Source organism: Mytilus edulis, chromosome 5 (genome assembly GCF_963676685.1).
Source record: "Mytilus edulis chromosome 5, xbMytEdul2.2, whole genome shotgun sequence".
NCBI classification, from domain to species: domain Eukaryota; kingdom Metazoa; phylum Mollusca; class Bivalvia; order Mytilida; family Mytilidae; genus Mytilus; species Mytilus edulis.
This window is the reverse complement of record NC_092348.1, coordinates 16,176,215-16,202,792: the sequence shown is the minus strand read 5'-3', so window position 1 is coordinate 16,202,792 and position 26,578 is coordinate 16,176,215. Positions and strand designations below refer to the sequence as shown.

General features: G+C 31.3%; 2 protein-coding genes and 1 long non-coding RNA gene across 3 annotated transcripts; all 3 read right to left on the bottom strand.

Annotated features, from left to right (window-relative positions):
* Positions 1–1,557: 1,557 nt before the first annotated feature.
* LOC139523087 (monocarboxylate transporter 13-like) lies at positions 1,558–7,952 on the bottom strand. Its single transcript, XM_071316851.1, has 5 exons — positions 7,684–7,952; positions 4,952–5,095; positions 4,407–4,550; positions 3,227–4,003; positions 1,558–2,295 (listed from the first exon to the last, which is right to left on the bottom strand). Exons 1-5 carry the CDS (start codon positions 7,874–7,876, stop codon positions 2,090–2,092), a joined length of 1,464 nt encoding a protein of 487 aa, XP_071172952.1. The 5' UTR covers positions 7,877–7,952; the 3' UTR covers positions 1,558–2,089.
* Positions 7,953–8,247: 295 nt separating this feature from the next.
* On the bottom strand, positions 8,248–12,041 carry LOC139523086 (uncharacterized). The gene is made up of 3 exons (XR_011664558.1): positions 11,737–12,041; positions 11,130–11,396; positions 8,248–10,011 (listed from the first exon to the last, which is right to left on the bottom strand). It is a non-coding gene; the product is annotated as an uncharacterized lncRNA (long non-coding RNA).
* A 2,849-nt stretch (positions 12,042–14,890) lies between these two features.
* LOC139524957 (mast/stem cell growth factor receptor Kit-like) lies at positions 14,891–17,955 on the bottom strand. The gene is made up of 4 exons (XM_071320131.1): positions 17,764–17,955; positions 16,626–16,858; positions 15,566–15,877; positions 14,891–15,222 (listed from the first exon to the last, which is right to left on the bottom strand). The coding sequence occupies exons 1-4, from the start codon at positions 17,823–17,825 to the stop codon at positions 14,891–14,893; spliced, it is 939 nt and encodes a 312-aa protein (XP_071176232.1). The 5' UTR covers positions 17,826–17,955.
* Between the last annotated feature and the right edge of the window lie 8,623 nt (positions 17,956–26,578).

The following is a 26,578-nucleotide window of genomic DNA, read 5'->3' as shown; positions in this document are numbered from 1 at the left end:
ATAGTACAAAAACAGGAATGTCTGATGTGAACAACCGGTCAAATGTGCCCTTCTATCAAAATTTAATATTTTTCTTTATTATTCAATAAATAAATCTTTCAACAAGTTTTGTACAGTGATCCCAAGTCCCCAAGCTTTCATTTGATACCACAATTAACCAAATATGCCCGCAATTGACAAAGATACAGCTATGCGTAGGAACTACTTTGTTTAAAATATGTACTACTTTCTTGTATGTTCTTTCCGACCGGGCCTGAATCAGTGGTTCTATACATATCAGGTATCTCATTATTGTCTCATTTATTGTTGCAAATAATCACAATTATGGATTGAAAAGGGAAGCAGTCAATACTTAAAATATTTATTATTTTTGAAAAGTTTTTTGGAACAAATATTTAAAATTTTCTACCCCCAATTGAAAATTGAAAATATTTTGAATTGACAATTCATTAAAAAAATACAAGCTCTTCTTTTTATCATTGTGTCAATTTTGTATAATATATGTAAAAAAAAAAAAGGGGAAAAAAACTAGAAAAACTGCAATTAATAATAATGTTTTAACACTAAAGAATTAAGTGTTGCATTATAAAATAAATGATGAGTATTACTATGAAATTAATTATTTGATTACAATTATAATGTTTTGTAGATACAGGGCAAATTATAGGTCTGAACGGAAAAAAAAATAAAGCTTTAGATGTATATTCTGTGCTTAAAGCAGAATTCATGTACAGGCTGCACTTTGTAAATACAGCTGTTTCTCAAACCACGCCTCTTTTGGGGAGATTTAGAATTTTGTTTACATACTAGTTCCCAGCTATGATCTCTGTGTTCCATCTCATAGAGACATAACTTGGGAATATTACCAGTAAATATACATGTGCAATTTGTTTATATTGAAATCTGTGGTAACCTTTTATTCGAGGTAGGGGTAGTTAAGAAAATTAGTGTTAGTTTAAACTGCGAGAAGTTCAGGGCATATCAACGTTGAAAATATGACGCACAGCCCTATGTTTTGACCTCTGAAAAATGATAAAAAGTAGTGCATATGAATTTTCAATTCTAGGATAAGATTTTATTCAAAACTTCATAGTAAAAGTGGTACAGTTTTAGCCGTAAAAGGAGTTCCTAAGGGAAATTGCATTGTCAATATTTACAGAAATGCAACCTACAGCTACAGAACAAACATGCATACCAAGAATAACATGTCTACTTGATAAAGTTGTCAAATTGTTGTTATAATTTGTATGTTTCAAAATGTATAATCTAGCAAAAGAGAAAAGAAAAAGGTTAATTGGCACTTTTTTGAATTCTGGATCCTCAATGCTCTTCAACTTTGTACTTGTTTGACTTTATGACTATTTTGATATGAGCGTCTTTGAATTAAACCATAGATTGTGATTGCCAATGTTCAAACCAATGTGAGTGAAATAGCAAATACATATGTTGCTTTGACATTGTATACTAGCATCCTTGTTATTTATATTTTGGTTCTTTTGTCGTTATTCATTTTTTCATTCCAACTAATCGCTTATCGTTGTTAATCGAAAAAATAAATTGTGTAAAATATCTTTAATTTTGTTATAAAATGATTACTATGCCTACTAATGAGCGTCATAATTTGCCCAATCAAGTATCTTTTTATTACATTAAACACATCAAGGTTGAACGATATCCCTTAGGACAAGTGTGTGAAAATATCATGTTACTGTTTAACAAAAGTAAGAAGATACAACAGGAATTATCAGAGCTCAAAGGTCGAATACGTAAGACACATGCAAATAAAACCAGAACATGATATACAGTCACACGAAACAGAACAGTGCATTGTATATCATATAAAGGAGACAAATGTTTCATTATCGTAGAAGGTAATATCTGATTATCAGTCAGTATTACATAATTATTCAGACTGATTTTTTGGTCTTTTGGTCCTTAACACTGCATTTAAATCTCTGCATTCTTTGTTTTGAGAACAGAACTTTCTTTTTCAATTTCGTCTAACGGAAGATATTTATTTTGCGATTTTTATTTTAGGCCATCAGGATTACTATCAAATGATGTCCCTCCTTTTCTCTCATTTCTCTTGCTATCCGTTAAATTTATAAGCCACAGGAATGGACTTATCGACAATATCGCGGGAAACATCAATGATGTCGTCTGCTACTATTCGATGACAGCACCAGATATGTGAAATCGGACGTTCCAGTAAGCATAATACAACAGCAAGTGCACTAAGAATACCAACGAAATAAAATGATGAAGTCCAAGACCCAGTTGCATCTTCCAGCAAACCTATGTAAAGTAAACAAAACCTTTCATCAACTGAAACAATATTATTTTGAAAAACATAAATGAGACCAGAAAAACAATTTAAAAATATTCAAATCAGTCGACAATATAAGATAAAATATAAGACTATTAAATGAAAGCATTTCGACATCGTAATTTTGTTATGCGCGATGGAATGTCTGTGTCACATATACTCAAGGATATGATCAACATTCCCTTTTTCTAGGTTGTGATATTTTCGACATATCTCGGAGTATTTAATTGCCATGAACAAGGCGATATGTGTTTATTGTTGTGACGGAACTGCATCGCTTCCGGGAATCATGACTTTATCCTGGTTTTGATTTGTTTAGTGTTACTCAATCTTTAATGTTCTGTAAAACATTGTTTTTACTGTTGCTTGTGTTTTTGAATAGGGTGTTTAATTGTACTTTTTTCATATATCTATTTGGAAATTTAAGTAAAAAATGTAGTATTGGTAAATGATGATATTTCAACTTGTACATTCAAACCAACAAACATGCATTGTATTTGCATGTTATTTAACTCTTCTTCTTAAAAGTTAACTGGTTATAGATTGAATAGAAAGTGACTTCTGCCTGAACCAAACATTATCATAACGTTTTGGGTTTGTATACTGCACCGTCTAGTCGATAGCTTTTGATGGAAGCTACTAATTTGTCTTGTGCATACATCGACTCTTCCTCTATTCCTGATATTCCAGTAAGATTGCCAGGCATTATGAATCGCAAAACATTTGTAATAGAAGACTTTGCCAAGCATGAAGTTGTCTTCGTAAAATTACAAATGGTTTGAATAAATAGTTAAGTTGAATCACTATTATTCACCAATGATACTGAATTCTGTAAATAAACATTACAAAAAAAACGTAGACAAATGCAGGACCAGGACAGTTATACTTATATTAACTTACCGGCTATTGGTTTGCTTATACATATAATTATACCGATACTCATCGACAACAAACCAAATGCTGGAGACAAATGTTTTAGCCCAACACAGTCAATTATGATTACTTGGTTTAAACCCCAAATTGATCCAGAAAAAGCTCCTATAACAACGGCATAAGCTATTACAGCCGGCTTGTATGGTAAGTGAGGCATGCAAAACGCTGTGATATCACATATAAAAGAGCATATCATAAATATGGTTATTCTAGATACAACATTTTTATCTGCAAACCATCCCAATAATATTCTCCCTACAAGTTCCGAAGCACCATATAAAGAAACTGCTAGTGTTATGGTTTCAATACCAAAACCCAGACCTCGAATATAGCCTGGTAAAATAACTTTATTTGATGTAGTATTTGTAGCTTGTAAGCATATTGCCGTTATATAGACACTAAATTTCGAATTTTTGAAAAGATCGAATCTAAATATTCGTTTTAACGCTCCACATTTTTGCGTCTCCTTTTGTCGTGCTTGCCTTTCTACTATTTGCCTTGTCACATATATTGGTTGTCTAAGAAACATGCTAACAGGACAAACATGGAAATAAACTGCTCCAGCTATTAAAATAGTTCCTGGCAGACCGTAATTTTCTATCAAATACTTGTACATATACGGAAAGCACATATTGCCTATACCACTACACGATGCCATTATTCCTGTTGCTAAACCCCGCTTTTTGTCAAAATAAAAACTCAGTATAGTAGAGCACGGACCAAAGATTAATCCATATCCCATTCCTATAAAATAGATAATGAAATTACAAAGTTAACCAAGTTTTGTTTAATGCAAATTGGCACTCCTAGAGAAACCATAAATTGTGTAAAAAATGTATAATTAGATTAACTCTACGGAAAACATATAAGGCAATTGTAAACTATTAAAGTAATGGGGCTATGTGGCTGGACAAAGTGGAAGCAGATTTACTAAGATGTCACATATGTTTAAATGCTACCTCCTAAGAAAATGATAACAATTTCAACAATTTAAAAATGCGGGGCTTTATGTATGTATATTTATGCTGTTAGACCTATACAACCCTATCTTAATGGCATGCACATATAATAATAAAGTGTGATTTTATAGTTTTGCCTTCAAATCCTAATTTAAAATTTGGAAACAAAGAAAAGAAATATAATTTACCTGTTATTATTCCGTAGGTGATGTAAAGGAATTCTAATTTAGGCACAAACGCACTTGCAGTCTGACCTATCAGTACTAAACAGCTTCCTATCCCTATCACCACTCTATATGTATATTTTTCACCAAGATAGTTGGATACAGGAGCTAGAAATATAATAATAATGAAATAATGAAATTAGTTAATAAATTTGAATATGATGAAGTATAGTAAGTTTGCTTATATAGAAAAAAAAATAATATACCAATAATAAATGTTATAACATCAACAGTACCAATGCTACTGCACCAAATACGCATTAAAGTTAAGGACCTCGAGGACAAGATATTTGATAACAAATTGAGAAAGATTATAATTGAGAAGATGAATACATATCCCATATAATGTCTTTAATTTATCTTGATTAATTAACTAAGAAACAACTACGTCTAATCTTGTTTAATTTCAATCCTGGTATATATGATGAGTATATCTAAAAAGAAATTACGAATGAGATGAATTTTCCATAGAAGGAAACAAAAGTGACACAGTTTTCCATACATCTTACCAAGTCCAAAATAGAGAAATAAAAGTACTCCCGGAATCCCTGCCGTATTCCCAGCTCCGCCATCATAGTAGTCTAGCAGTTCTGTGTATAGCACACCAAAAGATTTTACACTACCAGGAACAATAATGTAGACGATACAACTAACTAAAATTATGCAAATACAATGAATATATATTTATTGTATTAGAACATTTCATATAAACCTAATGACATTTTTTATTCTTTTTTTCTATCCATATACATAAGAACCAACTTTCAAATTTCTTAGACTGATGTTCTTTTTTAAACTTTTAAAAAATTAATTAACAAGATAGTACATGTAGTCACTTATCAGCAAATCCATTTTAATATGAAACTGGCATTCTGATTTTTATAAAATCTCTACAGTCTGAATATTCAATGTAAATTCTTGTTTAATAATAATCTTTTTTTTAGAGATACGTATCCTGTTTTAGTAATAAACCCAATTGTATTCAGTCACAAAGTAAGTAGTAACTTTCAAAACAATTAATGTGAAGTTTTGATCATTTTTCGCTACGCTAAAGGAACATAATGGGATATGAATTTAAGGTATCACTCAAGTTGTGTTGTACAAGAATCTATAAAATATTTTGAGATGCAAGAAAGAATACAGACGCTAAATTCATTCAAGTGTTGACATCACAATATAGCAACTAATTACATAATAATAAATTTTGTAATAATTATATCATAATGAAATTATCACAATTTGAAAGATTAATCTTTCTTCTTTCTTTTGGTACCTCATTTATAAAATATAAATATCAGTTTAAAGTTGTCTGATTGGGAGTGAAAAAATCTTTGTATTGTGCTACCTTAATAACTAAAATGTGTTCATTACTCTAAGCTATATTTAGCACATTCGTGTGTATGATTTTGAAAATATTATTGATCGAAACGCTATTAGAAAGCATGCTCTCACCTAAGGATAGTTATTTTCGTGCACATCCAGATGTAACACGATTTCGTGCTCTCTTGGTGCCAGTTCTTAAACTTTTTACATCGATATATACTTTTTACTTTATCAAATAATCAAATGAACGAATACTATTATTTTATATAGAATATCAGGCAGGTTCCTTATAGTGGAGTGGGGAGGGTTACCATTATAATTTTAATCCAGATTCTCAGTTTAAAAAAGAATTGTATTGCAAGACAAAGGAAAGAAAACATTTTATTTGAATAGTTCGTTGAAAAAGAGTCAGCTTTTCCGCAAAAAAGTTCATACCCTTTTCATAAACAAAGTTAATACAATAACTTATCAAGTTACTTATATTTTTAATACACTATTACATTTATATGTGTCTTGATTCATGCAGTTACAGTGATAATTTTTATTGTAACTTGATAATGAAAAGTTTGTATCTAGATTTATTAGTGCATATTAAAACCTGAACGCATCAGAATAGAATATCTCAATTTAGTTTGATCGTTAAATAAGTAAGATATATTTTGAGGTCTTCTGTTCTCCTGTGTTATACGACAGGAAACCCCTCAAAATTAGCATTTCAATAACATAATATTTGTACTTAGGGTATAAACTCAGATTTCTATAAATTTCTATTTTATAAACTATAGTTTATTGAATCATACGTTTATATGAATGTAAATAAACCTTTTATTTAAAAGAGGGACGAAAAATACCAAAGGGACAGTCAAACTCATAAATCTAAAACAAACTGACAACGCCATGGCTAAAAATGAAAAAGACAAACAGACAAACAATAGTACACATGACACTACATAAAAAACTAAAGAATAAACAACACGAACCCCACCAAAAACTAGGACTGATCTCAGGTGCTCCGGAAGGGTAAGCAGATCCTGCTCTACATGTGGCACCCGGCGTGTTGCTTATGTGATAACAAATTGGTTTTATTTAACATATACTTGTGTATCACTATATACTTATTTCCAAATTTGTTGATTATAAATGTATCAATTTCAGAATTTAAAAATATATTTCATCGATTTCAGATTAATAAGTTGAAATAGTAGGTAAAAACTACTTCTACCTGTTGTGCTATGTCTGGAACGAACTAATGATACATCGGCAGACATGTCCTCCGTGACATCGTTACCATCACACAAAAAATAATGCGCACGGGTTTTATGTCCTTTATAATGATCCTATGCATGTTCTTTAGTTTGTTAAAGTTTGAATTGATTGATTGGTTATTGTTTAACGCCACTTTTATCACTATTTTGCTATTTTGCCGCGGTAATTTTTTATTCATAAAGGAAATCGAATTACCCAGTGAGAACCATCGACCTTCGGCTGATGATTTGTGAAAGAGAAGCTGAAGATAACAAATGGATAGTCAATTTAATAAGTCAAAAACGAACAGTATATGCCATGGAAAACCAAGATTAACAATATTCAAACTAAAGTCGACCTTAGCCAATTAAAAGGTGAAAACTAATTCTAAAATAGTTTTAGTCATAGTGAAATGTACGTATATCTCTTTTGAGATCAAATACGTACTGCAAATTATAATTCACACAGGCAAATTACATGTTTACGCACTTTTATAATAAAAGAAGATTTAAGAAATTTAAGATGCATTTAACTAGTCCATGATAACGTATGTAAATGCATGTTATTGTACATAATAAATTTAAAAAGTGTTTACACTGTTACACAATTTAAAAGTACCTTTATCTTCATAAAAAAGAAAGTAATCTAACTATAGGAATAACTTAAGACATACTTATCAATATAAACCAAGCATATCCCTTATCAGTGACATCTTCTTTCTGTACGGACCTGTGGAGCCTATCATCAGCGATAAAGGGGACGTGAGTTGTATCACTATCATCATAATGTTCCTGGTTTTCATGATGCGGTTGATTTCTATGAACTGAGAGATTTTCTGTATATTCAATATCTTCGTTGTGCGACATTAGTTTACCTTCTATGTATCAATTTATTAAAAATCACTCACATTGAACCAGGATATACAAAGTACAAACGCAGATTGCATGCATTGATAACTTTTATAAGATTTCCATATATCTAAAAATATACAATATTTGTAAATTTTCCATTATTGATTATGCATCAATCCTCGTTGTAGTATACAAATATAAAAGTGCGTGATACTTTTGCACCAAAAATGTTAATAATTCTGGTATAACGTCAGAAAAAAAGAGGTGAAAATATTAAAATGTTTTATTGGAATTGGTATTCGAAAAGAAAGATTATGGTATATCATTTAATGACACAACATGTTGTAATGAAATTTCAAATTTCAAAAGGCACTAAGAACTGACCGTTAAAATGTTTTTCTTTGCCTAAAGCATAACACGCTACAAGTGCTTACTAAAGAACTAAGACTAAAGGTAATATAAAAAACAATCACAGTCAAAACAGCAAAATAAAAATAATAGAATTTTGCCTTACAATCTCTTGATGACATTAGGAAACAATAGAAACTTGCAGACAGTTACGGGACACCAAAATAATTGTTGAATAAATGAACATGTGAAAAATTATATACAAACTAAAATTGGTCGAATCCACAAAACGTGAAAGATGGTTATCCCCGGCTTATAAAAAAGAAGATGTGATATGATTGCCAATGAGACAACTGTCCACAAGAGACCAAAATGACACAGACATTAGTATATTTATAGGATTTTGATTGGTTAACGCACGTCGATACAAAACCCAATGTAGGTTGAAAATTCAATGATACCGACATTTAATATGATATTGTCAAATATGCATTTTCCTAGGTAAGTGCGCTTTAAACACTTTTCCTAGGTAAGTGCTGTTTAAACACTTTTTTCATCAACTCAGCCTCAAAAATAGATTCCAACTTTTTTTATTTGTTATAAATAATCAGGAGCGGTGGTAGTGACATAAGCCGAAAAAATGTACAGCAAGTGTATTTCAAAGGTAAAAAGGAGGCCGAAATACAAGATGCCGCCGAAAATGAATAATTATTATATTAAAATGTCTTAAGGTGGCTCGTGGGTACAAAAATTCAGCAAAAAATTAAATCTTTATTTTTTCGTTACAAATTTTATTTATTACACTATAAGTTATTACTTTATGATATGGTACAAAAATCAACCCAAAAAACTCATTCGGTTTGGCCCCAGATGACTTTTAAAATGTTTATATCATTGAAAAAGCTCCAAATTATCTCCCTTTGGTGCAAAAATGCATTAAATTTGAAATATCTTTTTTAACTCATCGGTGACCTATATTTTTTTATTATTGTTTTCAAATAAGCTGTAACATAAACTAAATAATTGTAAAATTTAAGCGATTTCTGAACATTAAAAAAAATGTATGCTTTTTCCGGAGGCAGATTGAGAGTTAAATGAACGGTGACCACATTTTTTTATTTCATTTTTCTTTTAAGTATATGATAAAATTCATTTAGCTAAATCCTATATTAGAAAAAAAATGATTTATACCCAGGAGCCCCCTTAAGTATCGTAGGATCATAACCTTTAATAAACAAAGATTAAATTTTATAAAATCAATAGAGTAAATATATACAATTTAAATTGTAAATACGGTTTAAATGACTTATTTCTAATTTTTTCAGGCTAAGTACTTTTTATCTTTTTACTTTTCGTGAATGGATTTTCTAACTGACGTTTTTATCACAGCAAATCATTCATATGTTAAAACATTAAAATAAAATGTATTTTGTCCAACAGTGAAGAAAGCTACACCTAGGGAAACCAGATAGCAAAACGAAATCACTAAATTGTACAAACAGTTTGTATCTATTTAAAAGTTCCAAAACATTTGAACGATGTAATATCAATTAGAAGTAATGTGGAGAACACTGAACATAAAAATCCAATTCCACAATAACCAATCCGTTTGGAAGATGGCCTGTCATCTTGCATACAAGTACGTTTGTATATTGTGGAGGATAAAGTTGATGTATCGACAGATAATGTTTGTCGAAGTTTATCTGTTACTGGTGCGAGTATTATCTTTAATTCGTCAAAAGAATAATGACTCAAGTTCTGATTGGCTATACTATCACAAACACATGGACACAAACTCTCAGCTGAAATAAACGAAGATAACAGAATTGTATCGTAACATGTATAGGACAATGCATAAATGGTTACATACAATGATGTTTTAGCGATCAAGATATATGCATTTTGTTTTTTTGTTCTATAAACGCAGGTCGAAAAATATGATGCAGTCAAACTGTGTATCAAATTTTTATATATCGGGAAAAATCTTCCATTATATATTTTCGTCTTTCAAATTATTCAATCACAATTTTGCAGCAATATACTCTCTGAAAGTAAAATGTGTCTACGCAGTTTTTGGTGAAAAATGGCATGTCTATTACACCAGTAATTTCGAGCTAATCATTATCATTATCATTTGCAATAAATCATCATTGAAATAAAATAAAACGCTGACCTCGTAGTTAATCCTTAAACTATTGTATTCTATAAATGTAAATTCTGAAAAATAAGGGTTGAATTTTACTAGTTGTAGAAGTTACATATGATTCTTGCAACTTTTTGTTTTTAAATCAAATTAAAGATTCTGATATTTTGATTTTAGTTCACTTCTTATGACATTTTTTTAATCTTCAAATACATAAAATAGAAAACTAAACTGCTACTGCTCCATAATTCGAAAGGAATAAGAACAATTATACTGTACAGATATAGTTTTGATGCCGGATGTCATTTCACTTTGTTTAAATTAAATTAACTACCTCTTTACTAAATACCTTTTTCTATATGTATTTTGCCCGTTTTAATATATTAAATAGAATCCGGATGTTGACTCATCGACTTTAACCACACATGACCTTTTATTCGTAAAAACATTGCATCACATTATTGAGCATTAAAATCCAATATATTAATAAATGAAACTTATTTGAAGGATATGGAGTATCCATCCATGACACAAAATAAGTACAATCACGACAAAAACCAAACTTACACACATAGAGCAAAAGGAACAGTGTTTTAGTGTTCATTTCAAAGTCACAGTGATGCAAGAAAAAAACCTCTCTCAATGCAGGGTAAAGTCAGCTTCTAGCACCGGTTTGAGCTGTAACATGTTGATAGCAATAGGTTTTCTTTGAAGTTATAAAAACAGATAGAAACGGGGAATGTGTCAAAGAAAATGGACGAATTACACAAGATTTACCTTCGTTCACATAAACACTGTATACAAGCTTTCTTGACCCCACGGCATTCTCCACATAGCAAGTGTAATTACTACTATCGCTTACAGAGGCGTTGGTTATGTTTAGATACATGCTTGAGGTCTTAAGAATTACTGTAGATCCTCCAAGACTCCTTGTCCAATATTGATTGGAAATGCTCGGGTATCCATATGCGTCACACGTCAAAGTTATAGTGGCAGAAACATTGACGTCGTAAAATGTTGTGGTAGGAACAATTATAGGTATACCTTGAAATTAAAACAGTTCTAGTTATTTATACTTATAAATTAGTTGAGATTGAATTACCCTCAATCAATAAGAGTTAATGATGCGAGTGTTACATTTCCTGTAATAGCTTGGTTGATATTCATTATGATAAAAAAAAAAAGAAACAAGAACTAATTACATTCCCGAAATGGATTATTATGTAGACAAATGTAACGATTTCAGCTGTCCTATAGTTAACTTCTTGTTTAAAAATATTATAACCAAGAATACTCGATATTTGACTATAAATAATCTATATTTTTCAATTGTATAGCACTTATTCTCTACCAAAATACTAAATTGATAATAAATGTGTTCAACCTTGGTTAGCTGTGACAGTAATATCTTCTCCTCTGCCTAACCCAAATTCATTCCCCACAAAGCATCTGTATATGCCCTCATTATTTAAATCTAAACTATTGATGATTAGTGACGTGTTACAAATTGTGCCACCATTATACAAGTTGGTGTCCTTTGAATGGTCTAAAATAACTGTCTCGTTACTAGTCTTTCTTTGCCAATGTACGTCTGTGATGTTCCCCAAGGAATAGTACGGACATTCCAACACAATTTTCGTCCTCACTGGCAATAAAACTTTGGATTGCGTAATGTATACTAAAGGTGCTGCCCCTTCTGAAATTTACCAATTTAATACATTATACATTAAACAGGTCGAGAACTCTAGAGTTCCTGACGTCAGAATATATTTGCATAGTAATTTCCCAAACACAAGGCCAATACGGCCTTGAAAAGCTGACCAATCGACTCAATGAACTACAATGTATTGTGGGCAACTACGAGTTTAATACTACTTGAAAACACGTGGAATTAGTGGGAAAACTGTCAACTAATATAGTGTCTGGGACTCTCAAAGTAATTGTTTTTGTTCTGCGAATATGTTAATTGTAAAATATATAACATAATCTTCAATTTGCATGCTCAAATTAAAAAAATATTGTTTACGGGCTCAAAAGTAGTTGAACAGTTTTTTTTTCCATTGTTATGCATTGTACCTGTGTAATCATTTCACGGCGTGAAATAGTGAAATGTCAGATGAATTGACCACTGTCTAGCATGAACAATTTTTGAGCTCTTTTAAACCTGTATAATGTCATTCCAAAAAATAATCATTTCTGCCTCAAGGATCACACATTTTTCTTTTACTATCTATACGAAAGTTGCTGCCCTCATGAATATTAGCACCGGCTGTTATCGACGGCTAACTCTAGTAAGTTAGTTTTATGGGTAATTGTGTTTTTCATTGCTGTTTCGTTGCTGTCTGGTGGACGAACAACTGAAATCGCCGTGTCAAACATCAAACATATTAATGGCTATATATCGGATAATTCAAACATTTGTTTCTTCGCATAGAAACAACTCTTCGTTAATCTGAGCATGGAACGAATACTTTATATCACAAACTCTAAATGTGGATAAATAAAATAAAAAACTTAGCGAAAATGTTTATCCCGCATTGAACGAAAAAATGTTGCATTTCAGAAAATAACACGTGTTCTTCGTTGATTGTAAACACGAAGTAGTCCATCATGCATTGTTATTCATTTAATGGATTGGTCAAAAACCCAGGTAAACATAATTGCGTCACACGTAAATAAACAGTTACATGTGCGGGGACATAAGTATGCTAATTCATGCATTTTCATATATGGTAGAGTTCCTGACCTGTTAAACTGAACAAGTCAAATTAAACCAAAGGTGTATAGAATGGTCCGTCAAGTGTTTCACTATATGACTTTAGTGAATTAGACGAACGAAATTTATAAACTTTTCTTTTAATCCCTAAATTGTTTGTTTTATATCCAATTAAGGTGTGGAAGTGAATTTAGACTAATACAAATTTAGATGTTTGATTCGGACTACCTGAATTCTGACAAATACCACACGTGGATCATGATCTGCCTACCCTTCCATAGAACTTTAGATCACCCCCGGTTTTTGGTCGGGTACAATATGTACGTGTTATTCCGTCATTATCTTTCTATGGAAAGTTTGGCAAACTGTTGTTTTACTTTGTTTTTCTTTGTTTTTCATTCTTTTTTGCCATGGCGTTGTCTATTCGTTATCAAGTTACGAATTTGAATATCCCTCTGTCTATTTCATTTTATTTCTCTTTTTTTTTTTTTATCAAAATGAAAACCTTGAAATACATTCTAAAAGATTTATGCATCATGCTTTTTCCTAATCAATTCTGTCTATATGGTCTCAGTAAAAAACCAGGAACCAAATCGATTCAAAGTCAAATTCTTTGGAGTAAAGACTGATGAAATGCTTAGATTTATCACAACCTCTTTGTTAAATTGTTTGAACAGATTTTCTACAGAAAATAAGCATTTTAAGCGGCATCATTTGTCAAAAAGGCAACAAGAGTATACCGCTGTTCAAAATTCACAACGAGAAAACAAATCCGGGTCACAAACGAAAACTGAGGGAAGCAGTTTTAACTACAAGAGGAAAACAACGAAACAACAGAAACACCGAAGTGCAAGAAAAAAACCCACTGCAGCGCAGCATACATAGATACGAACTATTAGATAACAATTACCATGTTCCTGACTTGGTACAGGACATTTTAAGAAAGATGGCCTTGTTGCTAACCAAACATTTCTCTTTATGACAATGTTAAATATACCGTCAAATGACAACTCTACATAATAGGAACACAGCACAAACAAAGGCAATAACATCAAGGACAGAGAAATACATATGTATATATAATAGCAAAGTACATTTTGACATGTCAACCACAGAATAACGAATATCTAAAATAATCTAGGACAGCACACAAAACAGCATAATAGAATACCGAACTATGCGTCACACGAATGAATCAACGCCACAAAAAAGTGACGTCAAATGAATATTTCTAAAATTTGGATATAAATCGAGTTAAGGTTTGTAGTTAAGTTATTTGATGTTTCCTGGTATCTTTGAAGAGTTTAATTATAACAATAACAAGAATATCAATATAGCATTGTGTAATTATTGTATTATCTAAGTATGTCGGTATTGCCGGTCAATATTTTTCTATCAAGTACTTATTGAGAGACTAAAAAGCTTTCAATGCAAAACAAATAGTTGTAAGCACACAATATCAAAAGTCATCTAATAATCGATGATGCGCTTTTGATTGTAGGATTACTATACTTCATTCATGAACTAAAACTATATAATTTCACAATTGCAACACGAAAGCTTGGCATCATTTTTGACAAATGGTACACAAAAACTTGCTAACTAACGAATGGTACCCAAATGTACTGGCTACTATCTCGTATGCTATATATTTTACTGGCTACATAGACCGATGGTACCAAAAGTACTACCTCCTTGTATGGATGGTTACAAATGCATGACAATGAAATGTTTGTACAGCTTAAATTTTTATTTTCTTCTCTCTTAAAAAACAAAATAAGTTTGCATAAATTACTGAAATACAATTTTTTTTTATTTGAAATTATGAACTAAGGCCTAAAGCAAAAGACGATAACATTTGAACATTATGAATAACACTATATTCACCTTCTTTCACATATATACTGTATACAAGCTTTGTTGACCCCTCAGCATTCTCCACATAACAGGTGTAATTACCAATATCGCTTACAGAGGCGTTGGTTATGTCTAGATACATGCTTGATGTCTTAAGAGTTACTGTGAATCCATGCAGGCTCCTTGTCCACTTTTGAGTTGTAATATTTGGATACCCGAATGATTCGCATGTTAAAGTTATATTTGCAGATTCATTAACTCTATAAATTACTGTGGTCGGAACTATCATTGGTATACCTATAAAACACAGTCATGTTATAAAGAGACCTCATATATATCAGATTAGACAAATAGTGTTCATGATTTGAGTATTACAATTCCGAAAATAAATTTGTTGCTATGACTGAAGAATTGTGGAAAAATATCTAGAAAGATACTTGAGTTTGAAAGTATAGTATCATTTTAAATATGTATAAATTCAGTAGAAAAAGTAATAAATACCTAAATATTTTTTTCTGAACCCTAACATAATATCATTTTTTTTTATTGTAAAAGATTAGAAATCAATCTAACGTCTATCAATAGTAGATCCACTTTAAAATTGTTCGACCTAAAAATATTTTTCACAAATGTTTCCAACCTGGATTAGTTGTGACTGTAATATCTTCTCCTCTCCCAAGCCCAAATTTATTTTCAACAAAACATCTGTAAAGACCATCATTATTAACATCCAAACTAGTGATTACTAATGACGAATTATTGATTGTTCCACCACCATACATGCTAGAATCTTTCCAATGGTCTAAGATAACGGTCTCTTGAGAAGTCTTTCGTTGCCATTGTACGTTTGTGATGTTCCATAAGGAAAAATATGGACATTCCAACAAAATGACTGTCCTTATTGGCAATGATATAGACGATTGAGTAGTGTATACTGAAGGAGCAGAACCCTCTAAAAATCAGAATAATCAAATTATTGCATTCATATTTGAAAGTAAATACATAAATAATAGATGAACACTCAGGTTTATCACTATCAAGATATATTTGTTATATTGTATGTTCTTATATCTACAATTACTTTTTTCTTTTTCTATATTTGTATATCTGTTTTGAATTTTTAATTCAGCGATGCTCTTTTTGCAGCTGGATCCCAATGAGTGTCACAATAACCAACTATGTTTGTTTGGGTTGCTCAATTAATTTTGTCATCACAGTGGAACTATAATAAACTCATCATAGATACCAGGACTAAATTTTGTATATACGCCAGACGCGCGTTACGTCTACATAAGACTCATCAGTGAAGCTCTAATAAAAAAAAAATATAGCCACTGTTATATAAGTGGAAGTATTAACTAGACGGCTTTCTAGCATCCGAAAACATTCTATTCAACTTTTTGTTCATCATCAGTCAACGAAATGTCAAATTTTTATTTTTGGAAGGTGCACATCATAGCGACAAAGCCATAGGATCCCGAATGTAATTCAAATACGACAGAATATAATGTCTCATTGTAAAATATTTGTAAGCGAAACGACTGCACAGTATGTAGATTGCAATCAGACGTGAACATCCTCCTTGATATTTTTATTTCACAACTAATCTGTTGCGACTAATGTTTATTTCCTTTAAATGCATTGAACTTACTTTTGTTAAAAAAATAAACATAGAATACTCTCACAAAAATTGAACTCACCCGTACACAAATAAGGTGATGTGTCTGTACATTTAACATCGTCAAGTGCGTATTGGGAGCTAGGTTTCATGCGAACACATGTGGATTGATTTCTGATCTGTTCATTGTCAGGTTCATTGACAGCCAAATCTAGAGACATTACCCGAACTCCATTTATCCAAATAAACTGACTTGCATTGTTATCTAAATCGCTATATAGTCCAATCCATATTCCATTAGGGTTTAAATTGTTACTGCAAATATAAGTTCCAAAAAAAAAAATCATAAACATTTCTAGTTACTTGTACTTTTCAGAAACCGCATCGGTAATTCTTTTAGCGTGCTCGACTCGCTTGCGGGAGTTAGTCACTTTGATTCATAGTCGGGTAATACCATAGCAATGGAAGTTGGAACGTGTTGATTAGCTTCCTAGCATGCAAAATATATATGATGTAGAGCAAAGAAGGTTCTATTCGGAATCAGACTAATATTCCCGGAAAAAAAGTGTGGACATCAATCGTGTGAACTAGCACATTGAAAGCATTTAGGACTGATAGACGTATGCCATACATTTTAACACATATTTTGATATTCCGACCCATTATCCTAGTATTTGTACCAAAGATTGCAATAATTAACAGTTATTTTGAGCCAGGATAAACTAACCGTAGAAATACCTAGAACCTTTTTAAAAAATGTCGAATAGTTGCTACATATGTAATTAGATGGTCAATTTGATTGAAAAGCGGACAGTGAAATGTATAATGGAAATTTCACCTGATTTGTTTCACTATAGAGTGTATATATGCCTTTTTTCTCCTTGTTTGGATAGTTATTTGTTTTATACTGATTAAGATTATAACATAAAGTTGACTATTGTACCCATGAACATGAAGATGTGGTATGATTGCCAATGAGACAACTCCCCACCAGAGACCAAGTGACTCATAAATTATCAACTATAGGTCATATTTTGTTTTATGTGTTCTGTTCACACATTGTTGTCAATATATTGGAGTGCTGAAGTAAAGAAGTCAGTCGCAGAAAAATAGCAAGTTTGTTTTACTATTGTAGAGATTGGGATAGTAACACATTTGTATAAAACGAAAATAGATTCATGTACAAAATACCTAAAAAAAAACCAACAAGGTGTATTTACCTGTACAAATAGTTGACTGCATCGTTGTGATCAATCGTTGTTGACAAAACAGCTAGCTCCATGTTCAATGTTTGGCAGCCAGCTTTAGCTTCAAGCCAAGTGTAATCTCCATCTCTAAAGAGAAAATCTGCAAATATCGTTGATGGATATAGATTTTGCTTCTAAGATCTTCTAATGAGGAAAATAGGTTTATTAAACTATAATTCATTATTAATGTACAGGATAATGGTTCAACACGAGATTTCTGAAAAAAACATTTAAAAAACTTTTTTGGCGATGATTAAAGCATTAATATTTAATGTTCATATTAAGGTGGTACCCAACACTTGCACTAAAATTAATTTGGCTCGTTTAATTTTCATAAAAGTTTGTCAAAGTACTTACTTTGACCCTTAAATAAAAATAAAAAAAAATATAAAAAATTTGAACGAACCGTTTTGTCAGAAAAATTACACTGGTTAAATAGCAGTTTTACAAACACCAATTGTGATCATTGAGAAGCTTAATATTCCTTTTACAACACAACGTAATTAAAACGTTTAGCTGACTTTACAGAGTTATCTCCCTGTAACTAACAAATCCGTGACAAAATGAAAGATAAAAGAACAAAAGATAAACAGCATACCAACCACAACATAGAAAAAAAAAACCAAATATGTCAGCTCTTCTGAAAATATACAATACAAAGTAAGAATGAAAATGAACTCACTTTTGTGTTTCTTCAGAGTGTTGTTCTTACTCATCCCTGTGCCAAACTGATTGGTCACTTGACATTGATACGAACCGACATCAGATGAATTAAAACTCGTAATATGTAATGTACTCTTGGTTACTGTTCCGACGGAATGTGGTGACTGACTGTACAATACCGGTTCTAATGTGTCATTAATGATGCTTATTCGGTTTGGTGTGATATGAACCCATTGTACTACTGCATCCCATAGCGACGTATAACTACAGTCAAACGATACAGATGATCCTAAGGTAGTGACTATTGTGTTTGTTGTATCTTCGACTACCGGTGGTGAGCCACCTAAATGTATAAAAAAAACAAATACATGCATCGGCTGTTGTCTACTCTATGGTCGAGTTGTTGTCTTTTTGAAACATTCTCCATTTCCATTCTCAATTTTGTTATCTGTCAACTCATCATGCAATAGCAATTTTGTAATCGTATACTTTGTTGTTCGAGCTCATATATAAAGACTATAAAGATAATATAATTCATCTGAAGCAAATAATTATCATGGTAATTCAACATTGATAATGAAAAAAAAAAAAGAAAGAAACAAAAAGATTGTATTGTTATCTGAGAGTATGCACTAATGCGGAAGTAATTTACATTTTTGATCGAATGGTCGGAATTGTCTTTGATACTTACTTGTACACAGGTAAAAATACTCTCCTAAACAATCCCAATCAGCAAATTTATATTGAGCTCGTTGTTTTAAGCGAACACAAGAATCTTCTTTATAATCTGGGTCATCAGGGTTCCAGTTTTCATAGCTAGATTTTTCACCGTTTATCCAAGCATATTCCTTTGTTGACACGTCTTTAAAATAATAACCAATCCAAACATCAGCGTTGCTGTATCCACCAGAATCAAAACTGGATAAAAAAAATCAAAATAGAAAATCTATAAACCGGTTTTCTACCCGAGGACCAGACTTATTTCCTTGTTCGTTTTAGTACAATTATGAGTTAAACCCTGAAGGTATATAATATGCATAAACTTGTATTTAATTGGCTCTGTTGGTTTTTTCCCTATGATTGAAGATGTTGACGATACTACTTTCGTATTTTACGAAAGCACTACAGTGATGTCACTGTAATATATTAATACTCGATGGAAATTTCGCTGTAATATATATCTATTCGATAAACATGAATGAAATCGTGGTTTCTAAGAAAATTTAAATTAAAAAAAACCCACTGTGTTGAGAATAACAATACTGTGCAGTCTTGTGTATCCACGCACCGAAAACTTATGACTTCACTTTTTTAAACTGATGAAACCAATAATCGGATAATATTGTGTGAACCAGTTCATTACATACTTTTATTTCATAAAATCTTTTGTATATATAAAAAAAGAAGATGTGGTATGATTGCCAGTGAGACAACTGTCCACAAAGGACCAAAATGACACAGACAATAACAACTATAGGTCACCGTACGGCCTTCAACAATGAGCAAAGCCCATACCGCATAGTCAGCAATAAAAGGCCCCGATAAGACAATGTAAAACAATTCAAACGAGAAAACTAACGGCCTTATTTATATAAAAAAAAGAACGAAAAACAAATATGCAACACATAAACAAACGACAACCACTGAATTACAGGTTATTCTGACTTGGGACAGGCATATACTAAAATAATGTGGCGGGGTTAAACAAGGAGGATACCAAACCTTCCCCTAACCTGGGACATTGGTATAACAGTACAATATAAGAACGAACTATAAAAATCAGTTGAAAAAGGCATTACTCATCAGATGGACAAAATACAAGTTGACGTGGCCGGGAACTTATACATCCCGACAACAAAAAGACACTAGGAACACATCTGAGAGTACTCGCAGTTATCTGACAGCTAGTTCAAAGCCACTAAGGGAGCTACCATTTGATTTTTATGGGGGGGCTAGGATGAAAAATTTTGTCCTGCATTTTTTTTTAGTTGTAATCTCTGTCCTGCCTTTTTATTTTTCACTCTATTGGGTCCTGCCTTTTTTTTATTAGTTTATCCTGACTTTTTTTACCTAAATTGTCATCCTGCCTTTTTTTTTTGCAAAGTGTCTCATCCTGCCTTTTTTTTTTACTCAAAACTCCTGTCCTGCCTATTTTTTTCAAATTTCATCCTAGCCCCCCCCCATAAAAATCAAATGGTAGCTCCCTAACAACTAATAAAAAAAAATCATGCATCAACGACTAAACTATCAATAGGTACACATTCAACATCCAATGGATTTTAATAAAGACGTCATAAACAGCCAGAGAAAAACATGACCTTTTGCAATGCCAAGTCACAGATATCGACAGATTGTAGATCCATGAATGTGTATATGTATATAACATACTAGTAATTTATTATTAGCTTGTTTATAATTTACTGATAACACAATCAATATTTATACCAATAAAAACAATATTCAATGATCTTATTACAGTGTTGAATTGGTAACCTTTTAGAATAAGTTAGGAGCGATAAGTTTACATGGATCATTTCTAAATTTCCGGTCCCTTTTTTTCAGTGTCCGAAATGAAGTCCGAAATGAAGTCCGAAATGAAGATTTTCTGCTTATAATTCAAACGAGATAAAAGATATAAAGAAACTTTGAAATGTACGGTTTCACCCTTAAGACTTTTTGTAATGTTTGTAGAAAATTAGAGAACCCCTGTTGTGAGGGTTACTGAAATGTCTGGTGATTTCGCGCATGCCTGTTTAAAAAGCTTATTTGTAAGAAAGAAAAGATTTTATACTATGAAAAAATTTGAATCAAACAGACTGACAATGATGCAGAACAAAATGTTTGTCTATCTGATATAAATTTTACTTACATGAAATAAATTTAATCTGATGATGACTTTTTTGGGTGTTTTTTTTTGTTGTTGCGGAAATTGGCTAAATATGGTTAATCATTGGATTGCAACTATAAATTTGCTTTTGAACTTTTATTTGTTCTGTCTTTTTGAAAGACTTTCGAGATCTACTTTTGTTATGTTGGGTGGACCAACTATTATGAACCTAGGGCACCAAAACTCTTTTTCGGTGTCCGAAATGAATGTCCGAAATGAAGATTTTCTGCTTATAACTCAAACGAGATTAAAGATAAAAAGAAACTTTGAATTGCAAAAATGTTCAGCATTCTTTGAACTTCAAAGTTAGTTCAAGGTCCTTAACAACGACATAAAAACCTTAGCAACCATATATTTTTGAACTTAGAAGGCTGTGAATAATATAAAAATGAAATTTTTATTACTGGAAGTGACATTTTTGTCCCTAGCAATGACGTGTAAGAACAGAGCAAACACTAATCTTTTTTTTATAAGCTGTTAATGCTATGAATAAAAGATATGACATTTAAGAATGCTGGAAGTAATATTTTTTTCCTTAAAACGATTTGTGACCTTATCAACCACTTGTTATGAACATATAAGTCCTTAGCAACCATACAATTTGAACTAACAAGGCTTCATCAATGATCATCAATTCATGCGACCATGAAAATGCATCAAAGTCAAAGGTCAAAGTCGTGATCTAGATTTTGACCCTAGCTTGTTATCGGATTTACTCAATAACCGTAAAAGATTCTGAACTAGTGTAAATTTAAAAAAAAACCCCAGAAAACGGAAAGACCTTTCAATTGTTCATGAACAACTGACTTTTAGTTATAACTGCATTTTAGCTTCTTTGTAATACACAGAAATCGAGTATTTGACGTTAACATGTTTAAAGTATTGAAATTACTTAATAAGCCGAATAATTCATATATTCGTATCATAGGAAAAATTTCATTACCAAATAATTATATCATTATTGATAAAAAAAAAAAATAAGACAAAATCCAACTAGATGTCTAAATTAAATTGCTTTACGATAGGTATGAGTATGGAACGCAAAGAAACACCAGGAGAATGTTAATGCTGGACTAACTGAGAGAAATTAGGTATCTATATCGTATTTGATATCAGAGCATTGACAAATTATACTTGTATGTATATATATATATATATTTTAAATTAACGAAAATTACACTTTACCTTCCTTCTATTAAAGTTTTAGCCGTGTTATATGAAGTTGCTGAGTTAAGGATAGCCAGTTCCATTCCTCTGTCTATGCAATCAAAATAAGCAGCATGCCAAGTTTTCTTTAGACTGTTCTCAAAATACATAGACGAGACAATATAACCTGCAAAATTTAAGTCACTCATTGCATTCATACTGTATCTTTGCCCCCTCATCATTGTCCATAGAAACCAAATGTGATAAGAATGTCACTTTTCGTCACAATTTCGGATTTACGGATTGGAAATGGGTTTCATATTCTAAATTTCAATAACTTTAAATGTAGCCATATTTAGTGCAGTATAAAACAGTATTACGTCAAAGTGAGATTTTTTTCTTCGGTACGAAACAGTTAAAGGCGTTAAACCCAATTTGTTTTAGTACATCAAAGCTAGCTCAATATATGCATATCAAGAAACGGGTGAAATCACTAAGACCATAAGGAGAAACCATTAACTGTAGTAGATTGACACGGTCACTTAACAATAAGACAGAGACCAATAATAGACATAGTCAAAAATATTGTTAATTTTGAATAATGAAATAAAATTTTTAACTTTGTCATAGAAATCAAATGGAAAAAAAACCTTCAGAAAGTTATTTTCTTATTCTTGATATCCTGTCTTTGAAGGAATTGGAAGATCTAATGAAACTTCTAAACAACCTCATATTTTTGTTTTCTGAAATATAAAGCGATAAGTTGTAAGGCAGACTCAGGGTGCAAACTTTCTCTACAGGACGATAATCTGGATATCATATAGTTGGTATTGAAACAGAATTTGATATACATTTTCTTATAATGAATTTTTTCTATATTCAAACTGGTTCATCAGAACATTTCGAAGATTTTAAATAGAGTTGCAAAATAAAAGATTTGACTTCTCAAAATGAGTATGCGTGAAGATATTTCTTGTATTACACGAATTGTAGTAAATTGGGTCATCTTACCACTTTCTGGCAGCTTTTCAATAGATATTAGAAGATGTGGTAAGAGTATCAATGAGACGACTCTCCCTGATCATCCATGTCACAAATTGTAAAAGTGAACTATTATAGGTCAAAGCACGGTCCTCAACACGGAAATTTTACCGTAAAATGAAGAGTCCTGGAAATTATGACAGCATTTATAATAAAAATCCACTTCAAATTCCCTACATATGAGTATATTAAATGCACAGATATTCTTTTGCTAAGTTAGAATCAAAGACATTCATTAGCTAAATTTATCAAGCGATTCATTTGTACGTTAATTAAATATATATACTAATTTGTAAAAGTGTTAAAAAAATATTATTTCCTTGTTATTACACACAAAAGAATGGTTGCCTTAGATTTTAAAATGCTATCTTACCTACATTCATAAGTAATACACATATTTGTACGTGTCCTTTGAGTAGAAACATTATGTTAAAATGTGAAGATTAAACTTTAAATTGGTCAGATGTCAATTGTACATTAATTTTTTTTTACACCAAACTAAACAAATAAATGTTTTATAATCAGTTTAATTAAACTGTATTTGATGTGTAAATAAAGTTAAAAAGAGGTAAACAACATCCCGAAATGGCCATGCTTATTTAATGGACTCGTACATATTAACATCCTGCTTGTTCTTCAGGTCCATTTTGTGAACATTTATGTACCCTTCTGTAGCCATTTTTGTACGAACTTTTCAAACTTCAATTGTATCAAAACTACAGATATTATGAATAATAGAGATAGGCCATTTTGTACATATTCCAAGGGGAAACTTGATGCAAAGCATTATTTTTTACTGTTCCATTGCATTTAATAGAAAAAGAGGACTTTGTGGCAAATAAATCAAGATTTTTATAGAAAATCCTCAGCCTTTATCCTTGTACTCTCATATTTGGCAATTTGATGACTGATAGATATGGGATTATTGCATGCAGTGCTAGCATTGATTTCCTTAAAACAAGTTTATGAATGTAGTTATTGGTTAAGACAAGTATAAATATGGCCAAAATCAAGTACACCTTTTAGGGTGCGCTCGACTTTAGTGACTCAGCACGAGGTGTTTTAGAATTTACAGGTTACTTAGAACGTTTTGTAAAAAATAAACACTAGCACATCATAGAAAATCAAGTGAGTAATTTATGTTTCAAATTTTATAACAAAAATCTCTGTATTAAAGGCTGTGGATTTTCTATAAAAATCTTGATTTATTTGCCACAAAGTCCTCTTTTTCTATCAAATGCAATGAAACAGTAAAAAATAATGCTTTGCATCAAGTTTCCCCTTTGAACATGTACTAAATGGCCTATGTCTATTATTTATTTAATCTTTAGTTTTGATACAATTGAGGTTTGAAAAATTCGTACAAAAATGGCTACAGAAGGGTACATAAACCTTAACGGGATGTTTAAAAGACAAAAAGAGACAAAGTTATGCATCATTGTTTCAGCTATTTTTGTTTTAATAAAGTTATTATTTTGTTGAAACAGTCATTTCCTTGTGAATACACACACATGGTTTACTTTAATTTATAAATTGTGACATGGATGAGAGAGTTGTCTCATTGGCACTCATACCACATCTTGTTACATGTATATAAAAATAAAAATTGAAAATAAAATTATATAGTTAAATGTAGGTACATAGTTTAGGATCTTATGCATCTTATGTACGTGCTTCGTGTTTTATATTAAATCATAGTACAAATGTAGTATGGAGCTTCGAGATATTTATAAACTTGTTATCAAAGACAAAATTGTGGTAGATGTACGGACATGTGGTTCTGTTTTGGGAAGAGGCAAACAATCAGGCGATAAATTAGGGTAATTCGAATTCAACTTCCGAAAAATATTTCTTCTGCCTTTTCACGAAATGTTTAATTAGAATTTGTTTCTGAAGTATCTACCCCTCCACAAACAACTGATCAGATAGTAGGTCTTAGTTGACTGAAGGATCAAAAGTACAGTAAACGAATGTATCACTATGCAGTGCTGTAGAGTTTTATAAAAACTTTACTAAAGATTTAATTGATTATATGTACACAAGAAATCAATAACTATATCTTTATTGGTTAATAAGTAGAAACTATTATTGATGTTCTATATACAATGTGACCTAGTACATGTTTTGGTTTGGGGTAATGATGATCATCGCGGGTTGTCAGTTATAGTGCCTAACAAGATTTTGTGAGGTAGACGAAATTGACTTTAAAACGATCGTATTGACTTTTGATGTCCAGAAATAGGCAGATCGGACATATTTTGACTTTATTTACTTACTTCTTAAGTTTGTGATTTATTGTAATTAACATGTTCCAAAGACACTGAAAAATGCTTTTTTTTTGTTATGATAAATAATAATTTTACCTGCCGTAGTCGTGCGTAAAATATATTTCGGCATTTCTCTTAAGAAATGACTTGTTTAATGCAACAAAACGTCTTATTTGTAAACTTTCACTTTTATCTCCACAATAGGCTTTTAAAAAATAATATTTCAACTGTGTATTCAAAAATTTTTGTTAAAATAGAAGAAGTGGCAATTCTTACCTTTCATACCTTAACTTTCATTGATAAAACATAATATTGACTCGTCCAGTGTCCAGTTGGAAGGTCATTTTAGTTACCGTACACATTCATGCACGTTCTGATTAATCAATAGTCATGTATGAAAAGCATAAACAAGTTTGTAGGTAAACTAATAACAACTTAATCCAATCAAATTGCCTACGATTCAATAACAATGACCAGTCCACATCATAAAAATGTATAGGGGTAAACTGGGTAGGGAGAAAATGTCAGATATTTTAAGTTCATTATTTTGCAACAACGAATAAAAATTTGTTAACCAATAGATTTGCTATAATTTCATAAACATGTCATTCTGTATTGGTATAGTTTTTGGATCTTTTATTTGAGTATTTAAGGCTGTAAAAAGTTTGGCCTTCAAAAGTCAACATAATCATTGACTTTATACAGAAAATTCGCCTTTTTAAAACATTGAATGTATCACGAATAAAACGCGACAACAAAGTAAAATCATTTCTTAAAACACTGC

Bases quoted from the DNA above. Each gene is read 5' to 3' on its own strand.
- LOC139523087 (XM_071316851.1), bottom strand. From the start codon at position 7,876: ATGTCGCACAACGAAGATATTGAATATACAGAAAATCTCTCAGTTCAT. The intron at 5,096-7,683 runs GTATGTCTTAAG...GCATAATTTTAG, and splicing joins TGCTTGGTTTATATTGATAA to TTAGTTGTATCGTCTACATT. The intron at 4,551-4,951 runs GTAAGATGTATG...TTATATTTCTAG, and splicing joins ATTTCTCTATTTTGGACTTG to CTCCTGTATCCAACTATCTT.
- LOC139524957 (XM_071320131.1), bottom strand. From the start codon at position 17,825: ATGGAGCTAGCTGTTTTGTCAACAACGATTGATCACAACGATGCAGTC. The intron at 16,859-17,763 runs GTAAATACACCT...TTATATTTGCAG, and splicing joins GCAGTCAACTATTTGTACAG to TAACAATTTAAACCCTAATG. The intron at 15,878-16,625 runs GTGAGTTCAATT...TCTGATTTTTAG, and splicing joins ATCACCTTATTTGTGTACGG to AGGGTTCTGCTCCTTCAGTA.